Source organism: Ananas comosus, linkage group 9 (assembly GCF_001540865.1).
Source record: "Ananas comosus cultivar F153 linkage group 9, ASM154086v1, whole genome shotgun sequence".
NCBI lineage: Eukaryota > Viridiplantae > Streptophyta > Magnoliopsida > Poales > Bromeliaceae > Ananas > Ananas comosus.
The window spans coordinates 7,820,576-7,843,685 of NC_033629.1; the positions used below are offsets into that span (position 1 = coordinate 7,820,576).

The following is a 23,110-nucleotide window of genomic DNA, read 5'->3' on the forward strand; positions in this document are numbered from 1 at the left end:
CTACTGTTGTGTTGCGGGGTGAGGATGACGCCCCTAGGATTGAGGATATCCCCGTAGTGCGGGAGTTTGGAGATGTGTTTCCAGCGGAGCTTCCAGGCATGCCTCCTGATAGGGAGATTGAGTTTGTGGTAGATCTCGTCCCCGGGACTACCCCAATCTCAAAGGCGCCCTATAGGATGGCACCAGCAGAGTTGAAGGAGCTGAAGGCACAGTTGCAGGATCTTCTGGATAAGGGTTTTGTGCGACCGAGTGTGTCACCTTGGGGAGCACCGGTTCTGTTTGTGAAGAAGAAGGATGGATCACTTCGCTTATGCGTGGACTATCGTGAACTTAATAAAGTCACGATTAAGAACAAGTATCCATTACCGAGGATTGATGATCTATTTGATCAGCTCCAGGGATCTTGTGTATATTCCAAGATTGACTTGCAGTCGGGATATCACCAGTTGAGGATCAGACCTGAGGATGTGTCGAAGACGGCTTTTAGAACACGGTATGGACATTATGAGTTTACCGTTATGCCGTTTGGGCTTACTAATGCCCCGGCAGCTTTTATGGATCTGATGAACCGTGTTTTCAAGCCTTATTTAGACAGATTCGTTGTGGTGTTTATCGACGACATCTTAGTGTATTCCCGGAGTGACGCGGATCACGAGGAACACTTGAGACTTGTACTTCAAGTGCTTCGGGAAAAGAAGCTCTACGCCAAGTTGAAAAAGTGTGAATTTTGGCTTAGAGAGGTGGCGTTTTTGGGCCATGTGATTTCAGGATCAGGCATAGCCGTGGACCCGAGGAAAATTGAAGCTATCAAGGATTGGCCGAGGCCGACGAGCGTGACCGAGATACGGAGCTTCATTGGTTTGGCCGGCTACTACCGACGGTTCGTTGAGGGATTTGCAAAGTTATCTACTCCCCTCACGAGGCTCACGCATAAAGGAACTAAGTTCATTTGGAATGACGCGTGTGAAAGGAGCTTCCAAGAGTTGAAGCAGAGGTTGACGACCACCCCGATCCTAACCTTGCCGACTGCTGGAGCAGGGTATGTGATTTATAGTGATGCTTCCTTTAATGGATTCGGCTGTGTCTTAATGCAGGACGGGAAAGTGATCGCGTATGCATCTCGCCAATTGAAGGATTATGAAAGGAATTACCCTACTCACGACTTGGAGTTGGCGGCAGTAGTGTTTGCTTTGAAGCTATGGCACCACTATCTCTACGGCGAGCGGTGTAAAGTGTATACGGATCACAAAAGCTTAAAGTATCTATTCACTCAGAAAGAGTTGAACTTGAGGTAGCGCAGATGGTTGGAGCTGCTCAAGGATTATGATTTGACCATTCTTTACCACCCAGGCAAGGCTAACGTGGTGGCGTATGTGCTAAGTAGGAAATCGACGGAAAACTTAGTGATGCTTGTGGTTACTCAACCGTCGTTGATCGAGTAGATGAAGCGGTTGGAGTTGGAGGTGGTGGCTCCTGATACACCTTTGAGACTGAGGACTTTGGTGGTGCAACCTACACTTTTGGAAAAGATTAAAGAAAAGGAAGCTTCCGACTCGGAGTTGCAAAAGATTCGAACTAAGATGGTTGATGGTTGCACCGGTGACTTCACTTCAGACGGTGATGGACTGATGCGTTTCCGCGCACGACTTTGTGTACCGGCGGACTTAGACATTAAAGAGGATGTTCTTCAAGAAGCACACCGAGCACCGTATGCTATACATCCGGGGGGCACCAAGATGTACAAGGATTTGAAACCACTCTATTGGTGGCCCGGGATGAAAAAGGATGTTGGCGAGTTTCTTGCTAGATGTTTAACTTGCCAACAGGTGAAGGCTGAGCACCGAATTCCTGCGGGGAAGCTGCAGAGCCTACCAATTCCAGTGTGGAAGTGGGAAAAGATCACCATGAATTTTGTGACGGAATTGCCGCGCTCACAGGCCGGGCATGATTCTATTTGGGTGATCGTGGATAGATTGACGAAATCAGCACATTTCATACCTATCCACACTACTTGGACTAGTGAGAGACTCGCACAGGTTTATTTCGACGAAATTGTGCGATTGCACAGGGTACCTACTTCTATAGTATCGGACCGAGACCCCCGTTTTGTATCCCATTTTTGGAGGAGCATATAGGACGCTCTGGGTACGCGCTTGGACTTCAGTACTGCTTTCCACCCCTAGAGTGACGGGCCGTCGAAGCGTACTATACAGACTCTCGAGGACATGCTTCGAGCCTACGTGATTGACTTCCAGGGAGGATGGTCGCAGCATCTACCGATGGCAGAGTTTGCTTATAACAACAGTTATCAGGCAAGCATCAAGATGGCACCGTTCGAGGCACTCTATGGACGGAAGTGTAGATCGCCACTTCATTGGAGTGAAGTTGGCGAGAGATTGGCTTTAGGCCCAAATGTGCTCCAGGAGGCCGCGAACAAGGTTCGCATTGCTCGGAAGCGACTGTTGACAGCCCAAAGTAGGCAGAAGAGCTACGCTGATCGGCATCGACGAGACTTGGAGTTTCAAGTTGGAGATCATGTCTTCTTGAAAATCTCGCCGACTCGAGGGATTAGAAGGTTTGGAATCCGAGGTAAGCTGAGCCCCCGATACATTGGACCGTATGAGGTTTTGGAGCATGTAGGCCCGGTAGCGTATAGACTTGCTCTACCGCCGAACCTATCGGGTGTACACAACGTTTTCCATGTATCGGTCCTTCGGAAGTACATTCATGATCCGGCTCACGTGTTGGACGCTACGCCTGTGGAGCTGAGGGATTATTTGAGCTTCGAGGAGCAGCCGTTGAGGATCTTGGCTCGCGAGGTGAAAAGACTGCGGAACCGCGAGATTCCCTACGTGAAGGTGCTTTGGAGCAACCACGACGAGCGCAAGGCCACTTGGGAGGTGGAGAGCGCACTGCGGGAGCGTTATCCCTATCTTTTTCAGATGGAGGCTTGAGGTACTTGTCATTTCGAGTTTCGCGGACGAAACTCCTTTTTAGGAGGGGTGAGTGTAACACACTGGACCTTTGCAAATTGCAAGGTTCGAGTGATTGGTTGTGTTTCGAGCTTTCCCACATTTGGTGGAGGGTCGTAAAGTGATTTTCGATCCAAAACGTTCGAAAACCTGAGTTCTGGACAGTCCTGAGAGTTTTCACTCTCGGGGACCGATCCCTGAAAGAAGAGACCGGTCCCCCAGTGAGCAGTGTTGTGGCAGCCCTGAGGCAACCGGTCCCTGGCGGGCGAGACCGGTCCCCGAGCGCGTCCTCGCAGTGAGAGACCGGTCCCGCGCGGGGAGAGACCGGTTCCCGAACGTTGGTTTCTCGGGTTCGCAGCGAGAGACCGGTCCCTTGCAGGGAGAGACCGGTCCCTCTGGGCGAAAACTGCCTAGACCGGGCTGTTGCAATATTTGAGTTTTTGAGGGGCCTCTCTGGATTTTGTTGCTCTAAATGGTCTTTATAGCCATTTCACTCTCTTCCCTCCTCATTTCTCACCCTCTCCCTACACCTTCTAGAGAGAGAAGAAGAAGAAGGAGGAGAAGAAGAAGAGGAGGTTGCTTGAGGGAGCTTGGAGCTCAACCCCTTTCTCTCCTTTCCACCCTTGCAAGGCTTGGAGCTTGCTTGTAGGGCTTGGTGGTTGACCAATCTTCAACCCTAGAAGATTTGGAGCTTGTTTTGAGGCATCTAAAGAGGTTAGTACTTTGATTCTACCCTTTGATTCTTGTTTTGGTAGATTTTACCTTTTGGAACCCTAGAATGGGATTTTATGGTTGATTTTGGGGCTTTTTGATCTAGGGCCTTTGGAGCTAAATTCTTTGGTTTAGAACCTTCCTTGGGCTTGAATTGAAAGGATTCTAGATCTCCTTTGGAGCTTAGGAGAGGATTTTTACTCTAGAGGTGGGTTTTTGGCCCTTTTTGTTTCTAGGTTAATATTTGATCTTATGGTTAAACGTAATGCCCGTGTATCTCTTCGCTCATCACTTTTAGGGTATTTTGAGACTCGTGAACAACCCCGTTCGGCGAATCGAAAGAGCACGCGATGGTTCGGTGGATTTGACCTAGCCACACAATGAGAAAATCTCATTGTTGATATTTTAAGTGTTGTAAAATGCAAAAGCATGCATAATCATGTTAGATACATTTATTATGAATTTTTGAATGCTTAACATGCATATGTAATGTATAATAAATTTTTGGACCTCTATGTGATAGAGTACATGCATGTGAGATATAACATCCTAGTTCAGATTTGGAACTATGATTCCCATTATGAAATTGGACATTGCTATTATGCATTTAACCTTTATGCCTAATCGTGACATCAGAACCCTAGTAAGCCATAAAGAGGCTTGGGGACTTGTACTACTTGTGAATAATTGGGCTAATGTCATAAAGGGGCATTGAGCTCGGTCATGTGCGAACCTAGTGGATAGTGCCATTGAGAGAATTGGAACATGCTTGTACATCGAAATGTCTAAGTGTCATAAAGGGGCACTAGACTTAGTAAATATGAGAATTTCACATTGTGACATAGAACTAGATCTTCGCGATGCTAGTGACTATTGCCATGTTAGAGACATGATGATTGGATATTTGAGACATTGACCTTGCTTGTTTGCCATTTGTGCTCATTCGCACATGCTTGTGAGGGTCGCTCCCTACAAGCCGGCACTCCGGAGTCAGCCTACGCGACTATGTTCGCTCGTGCGGTATTGAGAAGCCTACGGGGTCGAGTGGGACAGACACATTCCAAGAGTAGGGATGTTGGGCTACCACAGGCACTTAGGCGGCACAAGCTGGACTACCTTGGGTAGGTCCTTAATTGGAAATGGAAATCGACACGGGATGAGTTTGTTATAATCACTACTAGATAGAGAGTAGTAGTTGGATTACTCGGACTTGCTTCTAGCATAGATTTGGACATTTGGGTATACATACATACATGTAGTATGCTAGGAGACATTGCTTATTTGCATTCATATATACAATGTTGCTATGATAAAGGATAATCCTCATAATTTCATTAAGCAAACCATGACATTATTTATGGCTAAGTAGAGACATATTCTTCATGACAAGATAATTGTGCATTACATAAATGCCATGTTTAATTGCAAGTAATATTTTAGCATTTTCATTATGCTTTCATAAATGCAAATTACTCGTTATTGCTATTGCTTTTGACTTACCCTTTTCTTTTGGGCCTAGTGGTGCAATGAGCTGAGGTCAGTAATTGCCCACTGGGAACTATAAATTATAATTCTCACGCCCTCTGTTTCATGATTTCTTTCAGAGCCTTCCACGCCGGGAGAGGCTAGGGACCGCAGGAAGGGAGTTGCTTCGAGCTAGCTTCCTTCGAGGACAATTTGATAGGTGGTCTACCTCTCGTTACTTTATTTTGTGAGAGGTCGAGAGTTGTACCCGTTTATGTATAGAGACCATCATTTTTGTACTAGAGACAGATATTGTACTACTTTATGTATTACTTTTACTGTTTTAGTTATGTTTCCTTCACCCTCGTGGTAGCGTGTTTTAAAAGAAAAGGTTTCCGTGTAGGAAACAACTTTCAAAAGAGTTTTCTCATGGCTTCTATGTTTAAATACTTAATGGTAAATATCTGGTGAATGGTGAATGAATGTTGAGTATTGTATATTCTTGTATTGTGGTTGTATCCTGGTCATACTCTGTTTGTACTTTTGTACTTGCGCGACGCCGTGCAAATACAGGGGAGATTCTGTCAGTGTGAACAGTGAATTTTCTGTATTTGTGGCGGATCTAGCATACCCTGGGGTTAGGCTTTAAAAAAAAATAATAAATAAAAAAATAGATGCTTTTCTGCTGTGTTTCAAACTAAAAGGGACCCCGGGGCGTGACAAATTAAAGTGGTATCAGAGCCAAGTTACAACCACAACACCATTCGCAGGTTGTTTTGAAAAATAAATGAAACTGAACCATTGGTTAGGTTGACCCATAGGCAGACCTACGGTATATAGGCACGTGAGTGCGGGGTTTGGGCTTGTGTCCCGGTGTGCATTCGACTTTGGTAAACTCGAAGTGCATGGTGTTTCTGTATGTGTTACGGTTCGCACAAGCTGGTGTCTAAGTCGAGAGTAGTGGCGGTGTACTTATTCGGACATCGAGTGGTGGGGCGACGTCCCCCAGGTGTTGCCACTCCCGTCAGGTGGGAACTTGAAGGGCCAAGTGAGATTTTCGGGCCTAGGCGAGTGTCATAACTGCCGACACCCAGGCGACTCTCTCTACATAGGACACGAGAGCTGTTGCGAGTGTTTCTACGGAGACGGCACTGTGATCAGTTACGATCGTGACTTCAGTGGGGCTACTAGGGCGTAGCCCAGGGTTTGGATAGCGGTCGTTTCGGCAACTGCATTGTTAGTGTCGCTTCCGCAAATCTTTGGGTCGGGTTGTGATGCCTACCTATCCTCCTTGATTGCTGATTGGAATCAGCGGTTCGGGTCTTTTGACCTTTGCCTCGTTCATTCTTCCTACTAGAGTCGGAATGACACAGTTTTCGTGTCAGGTCTCTGTTGATGCATACATCGTATGTGATTATTCTAACACCTAAATTGGTGTGTTGTGGGTTAATTTGTGGTTGGTGATAGGTTTCGTCTTGATTTGAGAGACTTCAGGTTATTGTCGGAATTCTCAGAGCTTTGATTATAGCTCGGTTGAGGTGCGAAAATCGGTTAGAGAAACCGTTTTCTAAAGCCTCAGTTAGTACGGTGCGCGGCTTAGTGTCGCTAGCAGCTTTCGGATGTTGAAAGTCATAGGACTCCCTGTGAGTCGGTTCAGGGTCGTTCTGATTTCGAATGTCGACTTGTAAATTCGATGTAATGGTTGTGAACTCTTGGTTCAGTGAAGAGGTATCAGGTGGCTTGATACTTCGATGTGTCGCACTTCCAACTTGTTGTTGGTAGTGAATCTTGGATATTTCGCTTTCTTTTGATAAGTACATTGGCTGCAAACAATGTACTGTCGAAAGTTAGGACGAAATACCATTTTTCCCTGTTTAGGACTTTTTGGATTGGGTCAGTATTCGCTCTAGCTTGTCTTAGGAGAAAGCTTAAGTGATGATCATCTTTGACCATGTAGCGAGCCTTGGATTATTCCCTGGCAGGTTTTGTACAGTTGACTTATCGTCACTGCTGATGGTTCTGACGTTGGTTCGAGTCTGGGTGTTCTTAATTCTTTAGTTGTGCCTTCCACAACTAAAAGGTTTGGTTATTTAGTAGTCTCGGTCTGTTGTCGTGAGGTTTAGAATCAGTGGTTGAGCGACTTGAGCCTGGTTGTTGGCTTTGATTGTCACCGTATGTGATAGCGTATAAGGTTGTGACTTGGCTTATTGTGCAACCTTGGAATAGTATGCTTGTCCAGTTAATTGATGACAGGTGTGCCGGAGTCTCAATGAGACAAGTAATCGGGTGTTGCTGGGAACATCGATCGCTAGGGTCCCTTGTAGGACGGCAGCGACAGGGTCTCGTAGAGACAGGTGTTGAGCATCACCGATAGTTAGTATCGCATTTGCAATTTGCGACCTGTGCATCAAGTGATGGACTTGCAAAGAGCATTTGGTGGTCTGTTGGTACCGGATTAAGTTTGAGGGCTCAAAATTGTCGAGCTCAATAAGTATTGTCAACCTTGGATCTTGTGGACAGGTGGAAAGTGAGATCTTGGACCTAGGACTATAGACTGTCGTAGGAGACTTTCCGTTATTGGAGGTTTTGGCAGTTTGTGTGGTTACTGGTAGGAGACTGTGGTCTCCAAGGTAAGAGTTTTGACTAAGGTCTTAGAGCTATGTTTCTTATTCGCTTGTGGTGAGCAGGTTGATGTTGTTGGCTAGTCAGGAATATTTTGTTTCAGTCTACGTGAATAGACTCCAAACTTGTGGTGTTGACTCGTGTCTCTTCTACGTGAACTAGCGACGTAGTCGAGTCGGTTACGGCTACACGGACCAAGGTAGAGTGGATCTAGAGTTTCGGAGTGTTGAATTACTATCTCAGAATTGGCAAGTTGGAATCGGATAATCCTAGTCGCGGGACTATTTTTGTCCGCAGGATTAAGGATGATATTGATCCTAGTAAGTCTTGGTCCATAGATTTTGGGTTGGTACGCTCTCTCTCGTGTGGTTCAAGTAGAACCGCAGTCCTATTCTTCCCTTATTCAGAGATTGATCTGTCCAAATTCATAAAAATGTAATTGGCCAATACTCAAAGGTGATACCACAGTGGTGGAAGTAATATCTTAATTCTATTTCAGTGGGTACGTGGTCAAGTTTCGAGGACGAAACTTCTTTTAAGGGGGGGATAATGTAAGGACTGAGATTTTGACAGTGCAACTAAACTCTCTGTTGACGATATTTAGGTGTGTAATTTAATTACAAAAGCACTCGTCAAGTTTCAGGAGAAACCGAGTTAGAAATGGAGAAGTTACGCGATTATTAGTTTTCACTTAAAGTGAATAGTAACCTGGTTTTTCGGTGAAGCCACGGAGTAGAGTTGGCTTTCGGCGCGTATCGGACTCCGTTCATAGCGATCCAATAGCTCGTTTCAACCGATTCAGCTATTCTGGAACCAATGGCACTGACGAATTTCAGATCTAACGCACGATTTTCGAGAAAAAGGGATTTTATCGAAAAAAGGGTTTTCGCTCTTTGCTGTTCTTGCATAATGAGACTCCTCATGCTCTGTGTATGTGACCTAGAGTAAGGTGAGGGATGTTACATATACCTACTAGTGGTAGGAGATTCAAATTTGAATTTGAATCTAGGATTTAGTGGGATTACTCATTGGTTTATGTGTGTGGTTTTTGGAAATTTGAGAGCAAACGGGTTTCGTCGCGAATCCGTGACCGATCAATGTGAACCAAAATCGTCGATTTATTGTCCCCGTCGTGCTGAACGCGATGGCGCAATCCGTTCGGAATTCTGATGAACGGATTGCCGGATATCGCATGATGTTCGAAAAGGGGTCTAAAGTGACTAATTGGAATTTTCGCAAAAGTCCCCATATTTTATGTACCGAATCGCGCGAAATCAGACGTGGAGGTGCGTACGTGTAAAATACTGGCACTGTGAAGGATTGAATTTCCAATAATCAGTTTAGAGGGACTTGTGTGCAATGTTGGTAATCATATATGGACTCTCTAGGGTTTCATCATGGAAAACCCTAACCTTGGTTCACTTTCTCCCTCAGTCGACCTCCCTACGGCACCTCTGCACCTTTGCCCTAGCCGTGCGCCCACCACGGCCGCCGGCAGGTGCTCCGGCCGCCGGGAAAACCCCTGCACCATCATCTTCTTTACCTATCCTCCATCCTCCTCGGCCTTCTGACCTCGGGAAGCCACCCCATGAGTCGAACCTGCGTTCTTTGGCAGAGACCTCCCCTCCGGTGTCACCCTCGCCAGTCCCCGCCATCGGCGCGCGCCGCAGGTGCCGCCGGAGCCACCTTGCTCCCTGCGGCCAACCCGCAGTCACCTAGGCCGAGCCCGGGTGATCTCTACTCCCGTACACTACCGCCGCTCCCCATCGGTCGTGCCGCCCTCTGGTGACCTCTAGCGTGCCCCCGCGCGCCATCGCCGCCGCTCCCAATGCCGCCGGCCGCCGCTCTCCCTCTCTGCGGCCACCCAAACCTTGAGCGGGCCGAGACCTGGTCTTCTCGACCACCGCGCGTCGCCACCACCGGCCGCCGCTCTCCCTCTCTGCGGCCGCCCAAACCTTAAGTGGGCCGAGACTTGGTCTTCTCGACCACCGCACGTCGCCGCCACCCGCAGCAAGGTGTGCCGACCTTCCTCGACCTCCGGCGACGTGCCGTCGTCGCCCCGACCTTCCTCCGGCCACCGCCATGGCCGCCGCTACCTTTGGAGCCCGTGATGAACTCGCGCGGGCTCGGTGTGGTCCAGCACCGCGGCAGCCGCGTTGCGCCGCCGAACGGCGTGAGCACGGGTCCCGGCTGGTCGGCCGCACTCGTCCGCCGTCGTCGCCTGTGCCGCCGGAGCTCCCCGCTGGTCGGAGCGAGCCCGTGTTCTCTTCGGGTTTGGGTGCCTAAGGCATCATTGGCCGTCGTCACCGCCGCCTCCCATCGCCTGCTAACGCCAGCCCCGGCCACCTCGGACCTGCCGCACCAACCCCTGGCCGGCCTGCCCGCCGTTCGGTCGCCGCCGGCCACCCCGTGCCCTGCCTAGCTCTGTAAGCTTGATTTCAGCCTTTCTGCGCATAGTCTCCTGTTCTGTTCACTGTTCCGGTGACCCGAGGCTGTTCCGATGCCTCCGGGGGTGAGCATGGTGATCCTCTGTCAGTCCTGATCACAGTTCTCTCCTCATTTAGAGTCAACGAGCCCCTGGTTAGAGAGATAAGCATGCTTTTCCTGCTGTGCGCACTATTTCACTAATTTTTGCATCGCTCGTGAGCGTGCCATAGTGGCCGGCAATGCTCCGAAAGGTGAGCACGGCCTCCGGCACGCCGAGACCTGTCAGGAGGTGTCTCGGTTTGGCTGAATGACTTCTAGTTTGTGCAGACAGACCATAAAAGCGCCGAAATCGCATGAAATAATGCGATTTCGGGTAATCGGGAGGGCTTTTACGTATTTTGGGTTGTTGCGGCTGCTGTTGGCAGCATGCGTGAGTAGTGGGTAACCTTTGGACTGATTGTCCAAGGCCCCAAGCCCTTACGGAGACCGTAAAGTGATTTCCGATGCATTTCTCAGCGAAATCCGCCGACGGAATGCGGGTTTCAGTTCGGAATTCTTCCGACGGTACTTGGTGATTATTTGCGTCGTCGCTGAGCCTTGTTGGCTGGTCACCAGTGTCATTTCGAGGGTTCGGAAACGACGGGTAAGCGACGGTGGAGTTCCGGTGCGGTTTTCGGGACTTCTGGCTTGTTCGGTAATTGGTTTTGGGAAATCGGTTCTCGTGGTTCTGGTGAGTGGGGATTGTGTGTTAGCGAGTCATGTTAGTGGGTTAGATTCTAACCCGTTGGACCTTTCATAGGTTCGATTGTTCCGTCTTCACAGTCGAGAGATCTTCGTCAGATACGTACAGGTAGGTACTTCGATCCGACGTCGGTACAGTGGTGCACACTCGGTGATGGTTTCTTACCTTTGTTCTCTCGTTATTATCTGGCATATATATATATATCTTGATATATAGTGTTGAGCCTAGCACCAAGTTGTTTCAGTTATGCTCTACTTAGTTATTTTCGTTATATCTAGTATCTTGAGTAGGAGTAGAGTAGTTATTCCATGTTTCTTTGTTACTCTATTTAGCTGTTCTGCATATCCGGTATCATGTTTAGAGTAGAGCATCTTCGTGACTTTCATTGTTTGATGACCGTTGAGGTCGGTATACCCTGATGGGTGAGATTGTCGGTTAATGGCCGACGGATGATTATAGTTTTCACATATCCGTCATTTGACCCTTTGTGACCTAGTCTGTCAGTTCTGGATTCTTGTCGTTTGATGACCCACGAGGTCGGTGTACCCTGAGGGGTAGGATTGTCAGCTAGTGGCTGACGGCAGTTCCAGATTATAGTGATACATTCCTGTGACTTATTGGTTGATTCTTGCATCTATACTTTAGTTGATCCATCGAGCAGTATTTCCATACTTTTGAGAGGATGTTGAGTCGATTCGTTGTGCATATATCCTAGTTGACCTGAGTGGTCAGTCCTTGTGGTTCATTGAGCAGTACTTGCATATGTTTGAGAGGATGTCGATGTTGTCCCATCCTAGTTGACCTGAGTGGTCGGTTCTTGTGCTTCCTTACAGTTGGATGACCTTTTGGTCGGTTAGCCCCGAGGGGCGGTGATTGTCGGCTGATTGCCGACGGTTGGCTATTGATCATATCCGCATTGATCGCCACAGCTCGAGTGCATTTCACGTACACCAGCGGGTTGATCCCCCGCAGGAGGGTGTTCTTTTCCGGAAAAGTGGTCGTACATCCGACCCGTGAGCCCAGCGGTGTTCTCTTTGTGCTAGGGTTACATGCCAGGTGTGAGCAGGTAGTGGCTTTTGCCTGAGGTCCTTAGACCGACACGGCGGTTTAGATTGGGTACTTTTGGACTTCTCGTCCGGTTGACGCATATAGCTATAGTAGCGGTTGTTGCATATATACTTCTAGTTCTTTCTTTACAGTTGTCTTGCTACTATAGTTTTGATATCCTTGTATGCTTGCAGTTGTACATTACAGTAGCGGTAGTTGTGCTTTCATATATATATCTCATTCGTTCATTATCGTTGCTACTGTATTTTACTTACCCATACTGTTGTTTATCTCTTCCTGATCCGGTGAGTACTCCTCGCCTTCTTCGGCTTGCGGTACCCACTGGGAGGGGAGACATATTTACATGTTCTCACCTCCCCCACCATTTTTCAGGTATCGCAGGCGATGGGTATTGAGACGAGACGTGAGGCACATGGATAGCTGTCGTTAGAGCTTCAGACCCAGTTTGTTGGTTTAGTTCCTACCCTGTTTACTTTTGTTATTAATAGCTTTAATATTTCATGGTTCGGTTGGTTTATATTATTCGAATTCATGTGATTTTGAATAAACTATAGAACTCGTGGATTTTGTGAAAAGGAAAATAGTTTTCTACCCCTCGTGGTAGCGTGTTTTAAAAAGAAAAGGTTTCCGTGTGGGAAACAGCTTTCAAAAGAGTTTTCTCGTGGCTTCTATGTTTAAACACTGAATGGTAAATATCTGGTGAATGGTGAATGAATGTTGAGTATTGTATATTCTTGTATTGTGGTTGTATCCTGGTCATACTCTGTTTGTACTTTTGTACTTGTGCGACGCCGTACAAATACAAGGGAGATTCTGTCCGTGTGAACAGTGAATTTCCTGTATTTGTGGTGGATCTGGCATACCCTGGGGTTAGGCTTTTTTTAAATAAAAAAAAATTTAGACGCTTTTCCGCTATGTTTCAAACTAAAAGGGATCCCGGGGCGTGACAAAAACTATCTAAAATTTATATTAAAAAAAAATAATACTACTCTCAATTTAAAGCTATGCCAAAAAAAAAGAGGAATTTATTTTAAAAATTTTTATGCAAGAAATTACAAAAAAATGCATAATTTTTTTTGAATAAAATTATAATAAAAAAATATATATCACGATTTTTTTTAATAATGAGAAAAGAGGAAAGAGATCGGAGAGAAAGGATGAATAAGATGGAGAAACATTAGGCTCGGCCTGAGGAAGAGGTGAGTGTGGGCTTGAGATTGAAACTTCAATCCAAGCTTGGAGACCGAAATCAATTTGTAAGCTAATGGATCATTCCCATTCCAATCCGTAATGGGAGTCCCGAACCGATTACTGTGAACCAAACAAAATTAGCAGGATTTGATCAAACCAATTCCCATTCCGGATCCAAAATGTACGAACCAAATGTTAGTGTAGATTGTAGTAAAGGATGTGAGAGAATAACTTGAAGAATTAAAATTAAAATGAAATGAATGGTTGTGTCTCTTGTTGAATTAGTTATTCTTATGAAAAGATATGTCTTTTCATTTGATTCAAAGAGATGTATCTCTTTACGAAGAGACGTATCTCTTTACGAAGAGACGCATTTCTTCACGAAGAGATATGAACGTTTTGTGAAAGAGTATGTCTTTTCGTTATTCGTGAAAGGACGTGTCCTTTTGTGAAAAGATATAACTTTAAAGGTTGTGTCCCTTCATCGTAACCATTCACCTCCTATAAATAGGAGATGTTCGAAAGCTTCAAGGGTATTATTAATCAATACTTTCTCCTTCCTAATTTTTATTGATGCTTAAGAGAGAAGTTCTTAAGGGAAAGTATTCAAAAGTGTTGTTTGCAGTCTTTCGGCGGTCTTGTTGTATCCTGGAGGTGATTTGCTGGTAACCTGATAGCATACATTCGAGTGAGGGCAAATAACACCTTAAAGAAAGTGAACTTACACGCCTCAAGACCATAATTTACTTGATCTCCATTCATATTCCCCAATAATTTTAAGGTGTTATTATTTAATGGAGACAAACACTAAGGCGACTTTCAAGATGATAAATCAAGACTCTATGAAACTGAACCAATTCAATGGGACCAACTTCACTCGATGGAAAGATAAGATGATGTTCTTACTTATTGCACTGAAGATAGCCTACATTCTGGACCCCAATTTGTCAGATATTTCTGCACCGACTGATGCAGATACTGATGAAGTGAGGGCGACACGTAAAAAATGCAAGGAGGATGAACTACTATGCAGAGGACATATTCTCAATACCTTGTCAGATAATTTATATGACTTATTTGCATCAATCCAATCACCAAGAGAAATATGGAACTCTCTAGAAGCAAGATATAATACTGAAAAGCAAGGCACAGATAAGTTTTTAATTATGAAATATTTTGAATTTACTATGGTAGAAAACTTATCAATAATGCAACAAGTACATGAATTACAAATTTTGGTTTCTAAGCTTAAAGAGTTAGAGATTTCTCTTCCAGAATCTTTTCAAGTCGGGGCTATTATTGCAAAATTGCCTCGTAACTGGAATGATTATAGAAAGAAACTTTTACACACTACAGAAGATTTTACTTTAGAGCAAATTCAGAAACACTTGAGAATTGAGGAGGAAACTCGGAACCACTACCTAAAAAATGATGTTCAATATAGCTTTAAAGTAAATCAAGTAGATGAAAATAAAAATCAAAAGTTTTCTAGAAATAAGAGAACATTTTCTGAATCAAATAACTCCAAGATAAAAAAGGACAGGATTTGTTATCACTGTGGAAAGAAGGGTCACTATAAAAGTGAGTGCAGATACATGAAGAAATTTAAGAAGGAAGACACTAATAAGGCCAACATGATTGAACAACAAACCACAGAACTTATTGCAATGATTTCTGACATGCATATAAGCATGGTTACCGAACTTCACATGGCAACAGCAAGTAAGTCGCTGGATTGGTAGTATGATTCGGGTGCTACTGTTCATGTCTGTAACAACAAATCTCAATTTAAAGATTATGAAGAGGCAGCAGATGGTCAAGAAGTGTTGATGGGAAATCACGGTGCCGCAAAAGTTCTAGGAAAGGGCAGCGTTGAGCTTTTCTTCACTTCTGGAAAGAAACTCTTACTTATCAATGTACTCCATGTTCCAGATATTGTAAAAAATCTTGTGTCTGCAAATTTGCTGTGTAAAAGAGGGATAAAAGCTGTACTAGAGTCGGATAAGGTGATTCTGTCAAAGAATGGAGTATTTGTAGGAAAGGGATACTCTTATAATGGAATGTTTAAGCTTAGTATCAATAATAAAAATAATAATATTTCTGCTTGTATGGTTGATTGTTCTATTTCTTTGTGGCATAATCGTTTAGCACATATAAATTATAATTCCTTAGAATTTATGGCTAAAAATGGTTTAATTTCATATAATCATAATAATAAAGAAAATTGTGAAATATGCATTCAAGCTAAAATGGCTAGAAAACCTTTTCCTAAAGTAGAGAGAAAAAATATTGATTTATTGGAACTTGTGCATTCAGATATTTGTGAATTAAATGGTCATTTAACTAGAGGTGGAAATAGATACTTTATTACCTTTATTGATGACCATTCTAGATATGCATATGTTTACTTAATGAAGCAAAAGGATCAAGCTTGCATGCCTGCAGGTCGACTCTAGAGGATCCCCGGGTACCGAGCTCGAATTCGCCCTATAGTGAGTCGTATTACAATTCACTGGCCGTCGTTTTACAACGTCGTGACTGGGAAAACCCTGGCGTTACCCAACTTAATCGCCTTGCAGCACATCCCCCTTTCGCCAGCTGGCGTAATAGCGAAGAGGCCCGCACCGATCGCCCTTCCCAACAGTTGCGCAGCTGAATGGGCAGTCGCCCACAACCGCCCACAGCCCCGACCGAATTGATACGCCGTAGTCTCGTCTAACATGACTCTCCCGTGGTATACGCCACACTTTATGGCGTGTCTACGCATTCCTCTTTTATGGCGTAGTCCGCGGTAAGCNAAAGGGATACTCTTGTAATGGAATGTTTAAGCTTAGTATCAATAATAAAAATAATAATATTTCTGCTTATATTGTTGATTGTTCTATTTCTTTGTGGCATAATCGTTTAGCACATTTAATTCACAAATATCTGAATGCACAAGTTCTAATAGATGCATATATTTACTTAATGAAGCAAAAGGATCAAGCTTTAGAAATGTTTAAATGTTATAAATCTATTGTTGAAAATCAAAAAGAAAAGAAAATTAAGATTTTGAGAAGTGATAGAGGAGGAGAATACCTCTCTACGGAATTCTCGATATATTGTGAAGAAAATGGTATTATACACCAAACTAGTGCACCATACACTCCACAACATAATGGATTGGCAGAAAGAAAGAATAGGACGTTAGTCGATATGGTTAATGCTATGATTTTAAATGCAAAATTGCTTTTCAATTTGTGGGGGGAGGCATTACTTACAGCCTGTCATGTGCACAATAGAATACCCTCTAGAAAAATAAAAATATCTCCATATGAACTATGGAAAGGAAGAAGTCCAAACTTAAATTATCTCAGAGTTTGGGGTTGTTTAGCCTTTTATAGAGTTCCAGACCCTAAAAGATATAAATTGGGACCTAGAGCTCTAAAATGTGTGTTTATAGGATATGCTGAAAATTCTAAAGCATATAGATTACTGGATTTGGAATCAAATGTTATTATGGAATCAAAAGATGTTGAATTTTTAGAAAACAAATTTATCAATGATTCCAATTCTATTCCAGAATCTACACAAACAAAAGTAGCCAGCACTAATTCTAATATATCTTCTAACTATAAAAGAAAAATGACAGTAACTTCTAGTGAACCTAGGAAGAGTCAAAGAGTTAGAAAAGAAAAGAGTTTAGATCCTGATTTTGTATCCTTTCTTGTAGAAGGAAGTAGAATAAATGTTCTAAATAAAATACCAATTCTATTCAATATAGAAGATGATCCAAAAACATTTACAGAAGCCATGACTTCCAGAGATGCAGCATTCTGGAAAGAGGCAGTAAATGATGAAATGGATTCGTTATTATCTAATAATACTTGGGTTCTAGTTGACTTACCACCTGGATCAAAATCAATTGGATGCAAATGGGTATTTAGAAAAAAGTATAATACGAATGGATCTATACAAACGTTTAAAGCAAGATTAATAGCTAAAGGATATAAGTAAAAAGAGGGTGTGGATTATTTTGACACTTTTGCACCAGTGGCTAGGATAACATCCATTAGAGTGTTATTAGCACTCAGTTCAATTTATAATCTTTTTGTACATCAAATGGATGTTAAAACAGCATTTTTAAATGGTGAACTAGATGAAGAAGTCTACATGGATCAACCTGAAGGGTTTGAATTATCTGGAAATGAAAAGAAAGTTTGTAAATTAATTAAGTCATTATATGGCTTGAAGCAAGCGCCAAAACAATGGCATGAAAAATTTGATTCTATAATATTGTCCCATGGATTTAAATACAATAATGCAGATAAATGCATTTATTCTAAATTCACAGAAGAATATGGTGTGATAATATGTTTATATATTGATGACATGCTTATAATTGGGACAAATATGAATGGGATAAATGAAACAAAGAAATATCTAACTTCTATATTCAAAATGAAAGATTTAAATGAAGTAGATACTATCTTGGGAATAAAAGTGAAAAAACACAGTGGAGGTTATGCTTTATCTCAGATGCACTATATTGAGAAAATGATTTTAAAATATAATCATTTAGGAATTAAAGAAGTAAGTACACCATATGATGTTTCTGTTAAATTAGTTGAAAATTCTGGAAGAGCGATTACTCAAATAGAATATGCAAGTGCAATAGGCAGTCTGATGTATGCAGCGCATTGCACTAGACCACATATCGCATTTGCAGTCTGCAAACTTTCTAGATATACAAGTAATCCTAGTACTGATCATTGGAAGGCTATAAGTAGAGTTTTTGGATATCTTAAAAGAACTAAAAACTTGGGATTATTTTATAATAATTTTCCAGCAGTGCTAGAAGGTTTTACTGATGCTAGTTGGATAACTAGCGTAAGTGATAATAAATCTATATCTGGATGGGTATTTATTCTAGAAGGTGGAGCAATCTCCTGGGCTTCAAAGAAACAGACGTGTGTAACACATTCTACAATGGAATCTGAATTTGTAGCGTTGGCAGCTGCAGGCAAAGAAGCGGAGTGGCTGAAAAATTTACTGTTTGATATAAAGTTGTGGCCACAACCGATGCCGCCCATTTCTTTGCACTGTGATAGTCAAGCAACAATGTCTAGGGCACTCAGCCAGGTATATAATGGCAAGTCTAGACATATAAGTTTAAGGCATGACTATGTTAAAGAATTGATAAAAGAAGGAATAATTACTATCATATATGTGAGGTCTTGCAGTAATTTAGCAGACCCTTTCACAAAAGGACTCTCGAGAGATATAATAAAATCTACATCAGTTGGATTAGGTTTGAAGCCTTTCTTTTAAAAGTCACCATTAATGGGAACCCAACCTTTATCTAGTTATACCACTAGTGAAAAGGTTTAATGGGTAAAAACAAGTTATTGATAAGTAATTGTGAATACACTAGGAATGTCGTTTAAATATCCAGTGTATACTGTTACGGAATTGGAGGATGAGTGATGATACTCTTAGTGAAGTTCAAGTTTATTTGATGCCTATCGTAACAAAGGCAGTAGAAAAGGAACTTCACCTATGTGAGCATAAGAAGTGGTGCCGCTTCTGGCAAAAGTTAAGGCTTACTTTTGTAAATGTTCATGAAACCAGGAGGTAGCACATGGCCATAAAGGTGCTAAACTTATTCGGTGAACTTCTTAATTAAGTTTATAGATTTGTGTGTGTGTTATTTCCGGTTCTAATATAAAGAATCTTGGTTTAAGCCTTGGCCACCATTGATTTTGTTGGAACTTTGAGATAATTACACTAATTGAAGGTTTAATCGAAAGACACCTTCTTGCATGCATAAGTCTATTATAAATCAGTATTACAATCTAGTGGGAGATTGTTAGTGTAGATTGTAATAAAGGATGTGAGAGAATAACTTGAAGAATTAAAATTAAAATGAAATGAATGGTTGTGTCTCTTGTTGAATTAGTTATTCTTATGAAAAGATATGTCTTTTCATTTGATTCAAAGAGATGTATCTCTTTACGAAGAGACGCATTTCTTCACGAAAAGATATGAACCTTTTGTGAAAGAGTATATCTTTTCGTTATTCGTGAAAGGACGTGTCCTTTTGTGAAAGGATGTAACTTTAAAGATTGTGTCCCTTCATCGTAACCATTCACCTTCTATAAATAGGAGATGTTTGAAGGCTTCAAGGGCATTATTAATCAATACTTTTTCCTTCCTAATTTTTATTGATGCTTAAGAGAGAAGTTCTTAAGGGAAAGTATTCAAAAGTGCTATTTGCAGTCTTTCGGCGGTCTTGTTGTATCCTGGAGGTGATTTGCTGGTAACCTGACAGCATACATTCGAGTGGGGCAAATAACACCTTAAAGAAAGTGGGCTTACACGCCTCAAGACCATAATTTACTTGATCTCCATTCATATTCCCCAACACCAAACATGCCCTTACTGTACTTACTAAGTTTTGGAAAATAATGGGAAACCCCGTATTTTGTTGTTGCCCTTGTTAATTTGGAGATGATTTGCTCAGCTTTATTAGATCTTATAAGTCGAATTATTTGTGCATTACACTAGTTAATGATCTCTATCCGCTTTGTAATGGCGCCTCGGAAACAACCCTTCATCTCTTCTTTCATTGCTCCGAATCTCCTGCAATTTGGTTTGCTTCATTGCCGTCGCTAAGAACCCACACGTCTACTTCCTGTGGAAACTGGTTCTTAGCTCTTCATGAATGGTTCTTATCAAAAGTCCTGCTTAAATCGTCATGAGGGCATCGTGTAAAGCCCCCAACGCTTCTAGCATCAGGAAAGCCGCCCCCATTCTCCCACAAATATGTTCCAATGGTTAGTGGGACCCAGGGGCGGAGCCATTGAGGGCCCACAGTGGCCATGGCCCCCCTCAATTTTTTAAAATTACATAAAAATTCTTTATAATAAAAATTAAAATATTATAGATTTTAATTTTAGGGGGCCAAATTAATTTTTTTAATAAAATTTGTCTCAATTTTTTTTTCGAATTTTTTGGTTCTTGTCCTTCAATTCTTACAGTCTTGATCCTCTCTGTGTATATTGTCGTTATTGTTGTTAATAATAACTGATCAGTGAATCTGACAAACTTTTTTTTCTTATTATTTGAGGTCAAACCCCCCCCCTCCCGAAATCTTAATTTCTGGCTTCGTCCCTGGGACCTTATAACAATTGGCCTTTCTACGTGCATATTTTCTTCGTCATCATAAAGGGGCATAGTAACTTAGTTTGGGCTTTTGCTTTCGAAGCTTCTGTGTTGAGTAGCTCACTTTTGCCAATGAGCGCTCCTAAGCATGGTACTCTCAAGTGACTCTGAACGCTCCCTTGTAATTTATTTTTTCTCTCAATGTATATCTCACCTCCGGAGAGGAATCTCTCTCTCTCTCTCTCTCTCTCAATGAAGAAGAACCTTTTGATGAAGCACTTTTGATGAGCTTCCGTATTTGCATTCTTATCCTTAGCTTTCGCGATTAGTCATCCAAAACACTATGGCCGATCATAGCAGTAGGTATCCAAAATACAGATAATATGCACACATAATTCTTGGGCATAATAGCCTACATACCCCTCAAAAACTACAAAAATATTTTATTTATCCTTACTTTTTTTTTTTTCTTTCTAATATATCCTTCATATATTCCTCCGTTATTCCAAAATATCTCTATAGTTACCACCCATTAAGTTAACTTGCGTTAAATATGAATTAAATATTTACTAGAGTTTTAAAAAAAAAAATCAAATATCTTTTTTGCCCGTAACTTACGGGTAAATAAGAAATGTTGGTGATGGTAGAAAAATATATTTGAAAAGATCAAAAATCAAAATACATTTTGTGCCCCTAACTTAAGAACAAATAATAAAAGTTAGTGATGACGGAGGGATAATTTCATACGGATAACAATTATTAGTAACAATTCATTAACAAAATTTAGCCTTGAGGCTATGTTTGGTTCAAAGGATAAAGAAAAAATAAGGAATTTATTCCTCTTATTCTTCCAAACGGTGTCAAATAACGCCAAGAACTACTATTCTCCTCTTAACGGATTATTCCGGAATAACCCGTTAAGATGGGAGAATAGTAGTTCCACCTATTGGGTGGAACAAGCTATTCACTACCTTATTCCTCTACTAATTAAATTATAAATAATTATAAATTATAATTAATTAATGCATTTAAATTTTTTAATAATTGACTAATTAATTATTTAAGTTATTAAATTAATAAATATTTAAATAATAATCTATTTATAATTTATTATTATTTATCTAATTAAATAGTTAGCCATATATTCAATTATTTACTAATATTTATATTATTTAAATAATTAGTATTTTAATTTATATAATTAATATATTAACTAAAAAAATAAATGATTAAATAATTAATTCTATTAACATGTTGACTTATTTTTTATAGTTATTTACTAATTAATGTCATCTTTGTCATCTCATATCGTAATTTTCATTAATTTATAATGTAATTTTGATTAATTTATTTATTAACTTATTAAAATATTATTTACTAATACTTAGGTGCTTAATATTTAGATAAATTAGTTTTATTTTCAATCATAATTACTCTTATCCCTACTATTCCAACCCAATCAACCAAACGTAATTTTTCTTATTCCTCTAAATATTCCGATTCTCATCCAAACACAAAATTAAACTAATTCCTACCTATCACAAAAGTTACACCTATTCCAAGAATAAACAAAAATTGGTTGTTCTCGAACCAAACGGTACCAAGGGTATATTTAAAATAGGTTAGAACGCAAAAAAAATATTTTCAATATTAGCCTTCTGGAAGGGATAAATCAAAAAGTCGAAATATTTTCAAGAGTATATAAGCAATTGCCCCTAATTCTTGCAAACGGGCTCAAATGTCCAAACAGTGATATCAATGAAGAAGAATTTGAACAGTGAATCGTACTCATACCCAACGTCGTCGTCACATGTTATGCTTTAGGAAGCAACTGGAGCCAACCATCAGCATAAAGCATAAACTCAGATGTTTTAGCATTATTATCACTAGAAGGATGAAAATTAGTCTAAAACTTCACACATTTGTAAATCCTGCTCATAAATTCATAAAAACTTTAGACATTTGTGAATCCTGCTCATAAGTTCATAATGCTGTAATAAAGAAAATACAAAACAGAAAAAAATATACAAATGTATATGCTTGTTCCTGCTAAAGAATCGAAACAGTCACTCATTACCTCAAAGAATCTAAACAAACCCTAAAAGGTTTTTGTGTGTGGATTTCCATCCAAACCTAACAACTACATAAAGCACAAAAATAGCTTTGGTAGATACTTTGTGTATCAAAACTGCATCATCTTATTGATAAGGAGGAAAATAAAGTTTTCTAAGGAAACTTCGTCGTCTTTTAATGAAGACATTTTTTTCAAATAGAACCACAAACAGCTGCTGAAGGCTGAAGAGTTCCAAAAATTCGACTCAATTACTTGCAGATTCATTCAGAGATGAAAGTAAGGTTACAACAGTCAAATGCTCCATTAGAATGATTTGCATTGGCACAAGCAAAAAGATGCTTTAACTCCCTACCCACAAAAGTTAAGCTTCTTTATCACCTTGGCATACGCGGCATGAACAACCGCAGGCTTCCTGAGCCTTCGTTTCGCCTTCTTAGTCTGCACCAACAGTTAAGATTATTAATGTAGTTGAACAAAAATATCAATCTCTTATGAATGAAACTCCCTTTTGTTCAACTATAGTAAACGACACAACCACTGCTACGTTGTATAGTTGAATATCAACATGTACAATCATAAAGAAAACACAACTTAAAACAGTCCAAGATGAACCTGAACAATTATAAAGAAAACACAATTTAAAACAGTCCAAGATGAAAACTCAGACATACGCAAATATGTCAGCCAATCATGATC

The 23,110-nt window shown here is 41.3% G+C and overlaps 1 protein-coding gene across 1 annotated transcript in view; it reads right to left on the reverse strand.

The window, feature by feature from the left end:
- The window catches only part of LOC109715750, a 28,642-nt gene continuing 27,833 nt past the window's right edge, over positions 22,302–23,110 (reverse strand). The window contains exon 4 of the mRNA XM_020240895.1: positions 22,302–22,852. Within this exon, the coding sequence (XP_020096484.1) occupies positions 22,763–22,852 (90 nt within the window). The 3' untranslated portion in view covers positions 22,302–22,762. The remainder of the gene's footprint in view (positions 22,853–23,110) is intronic.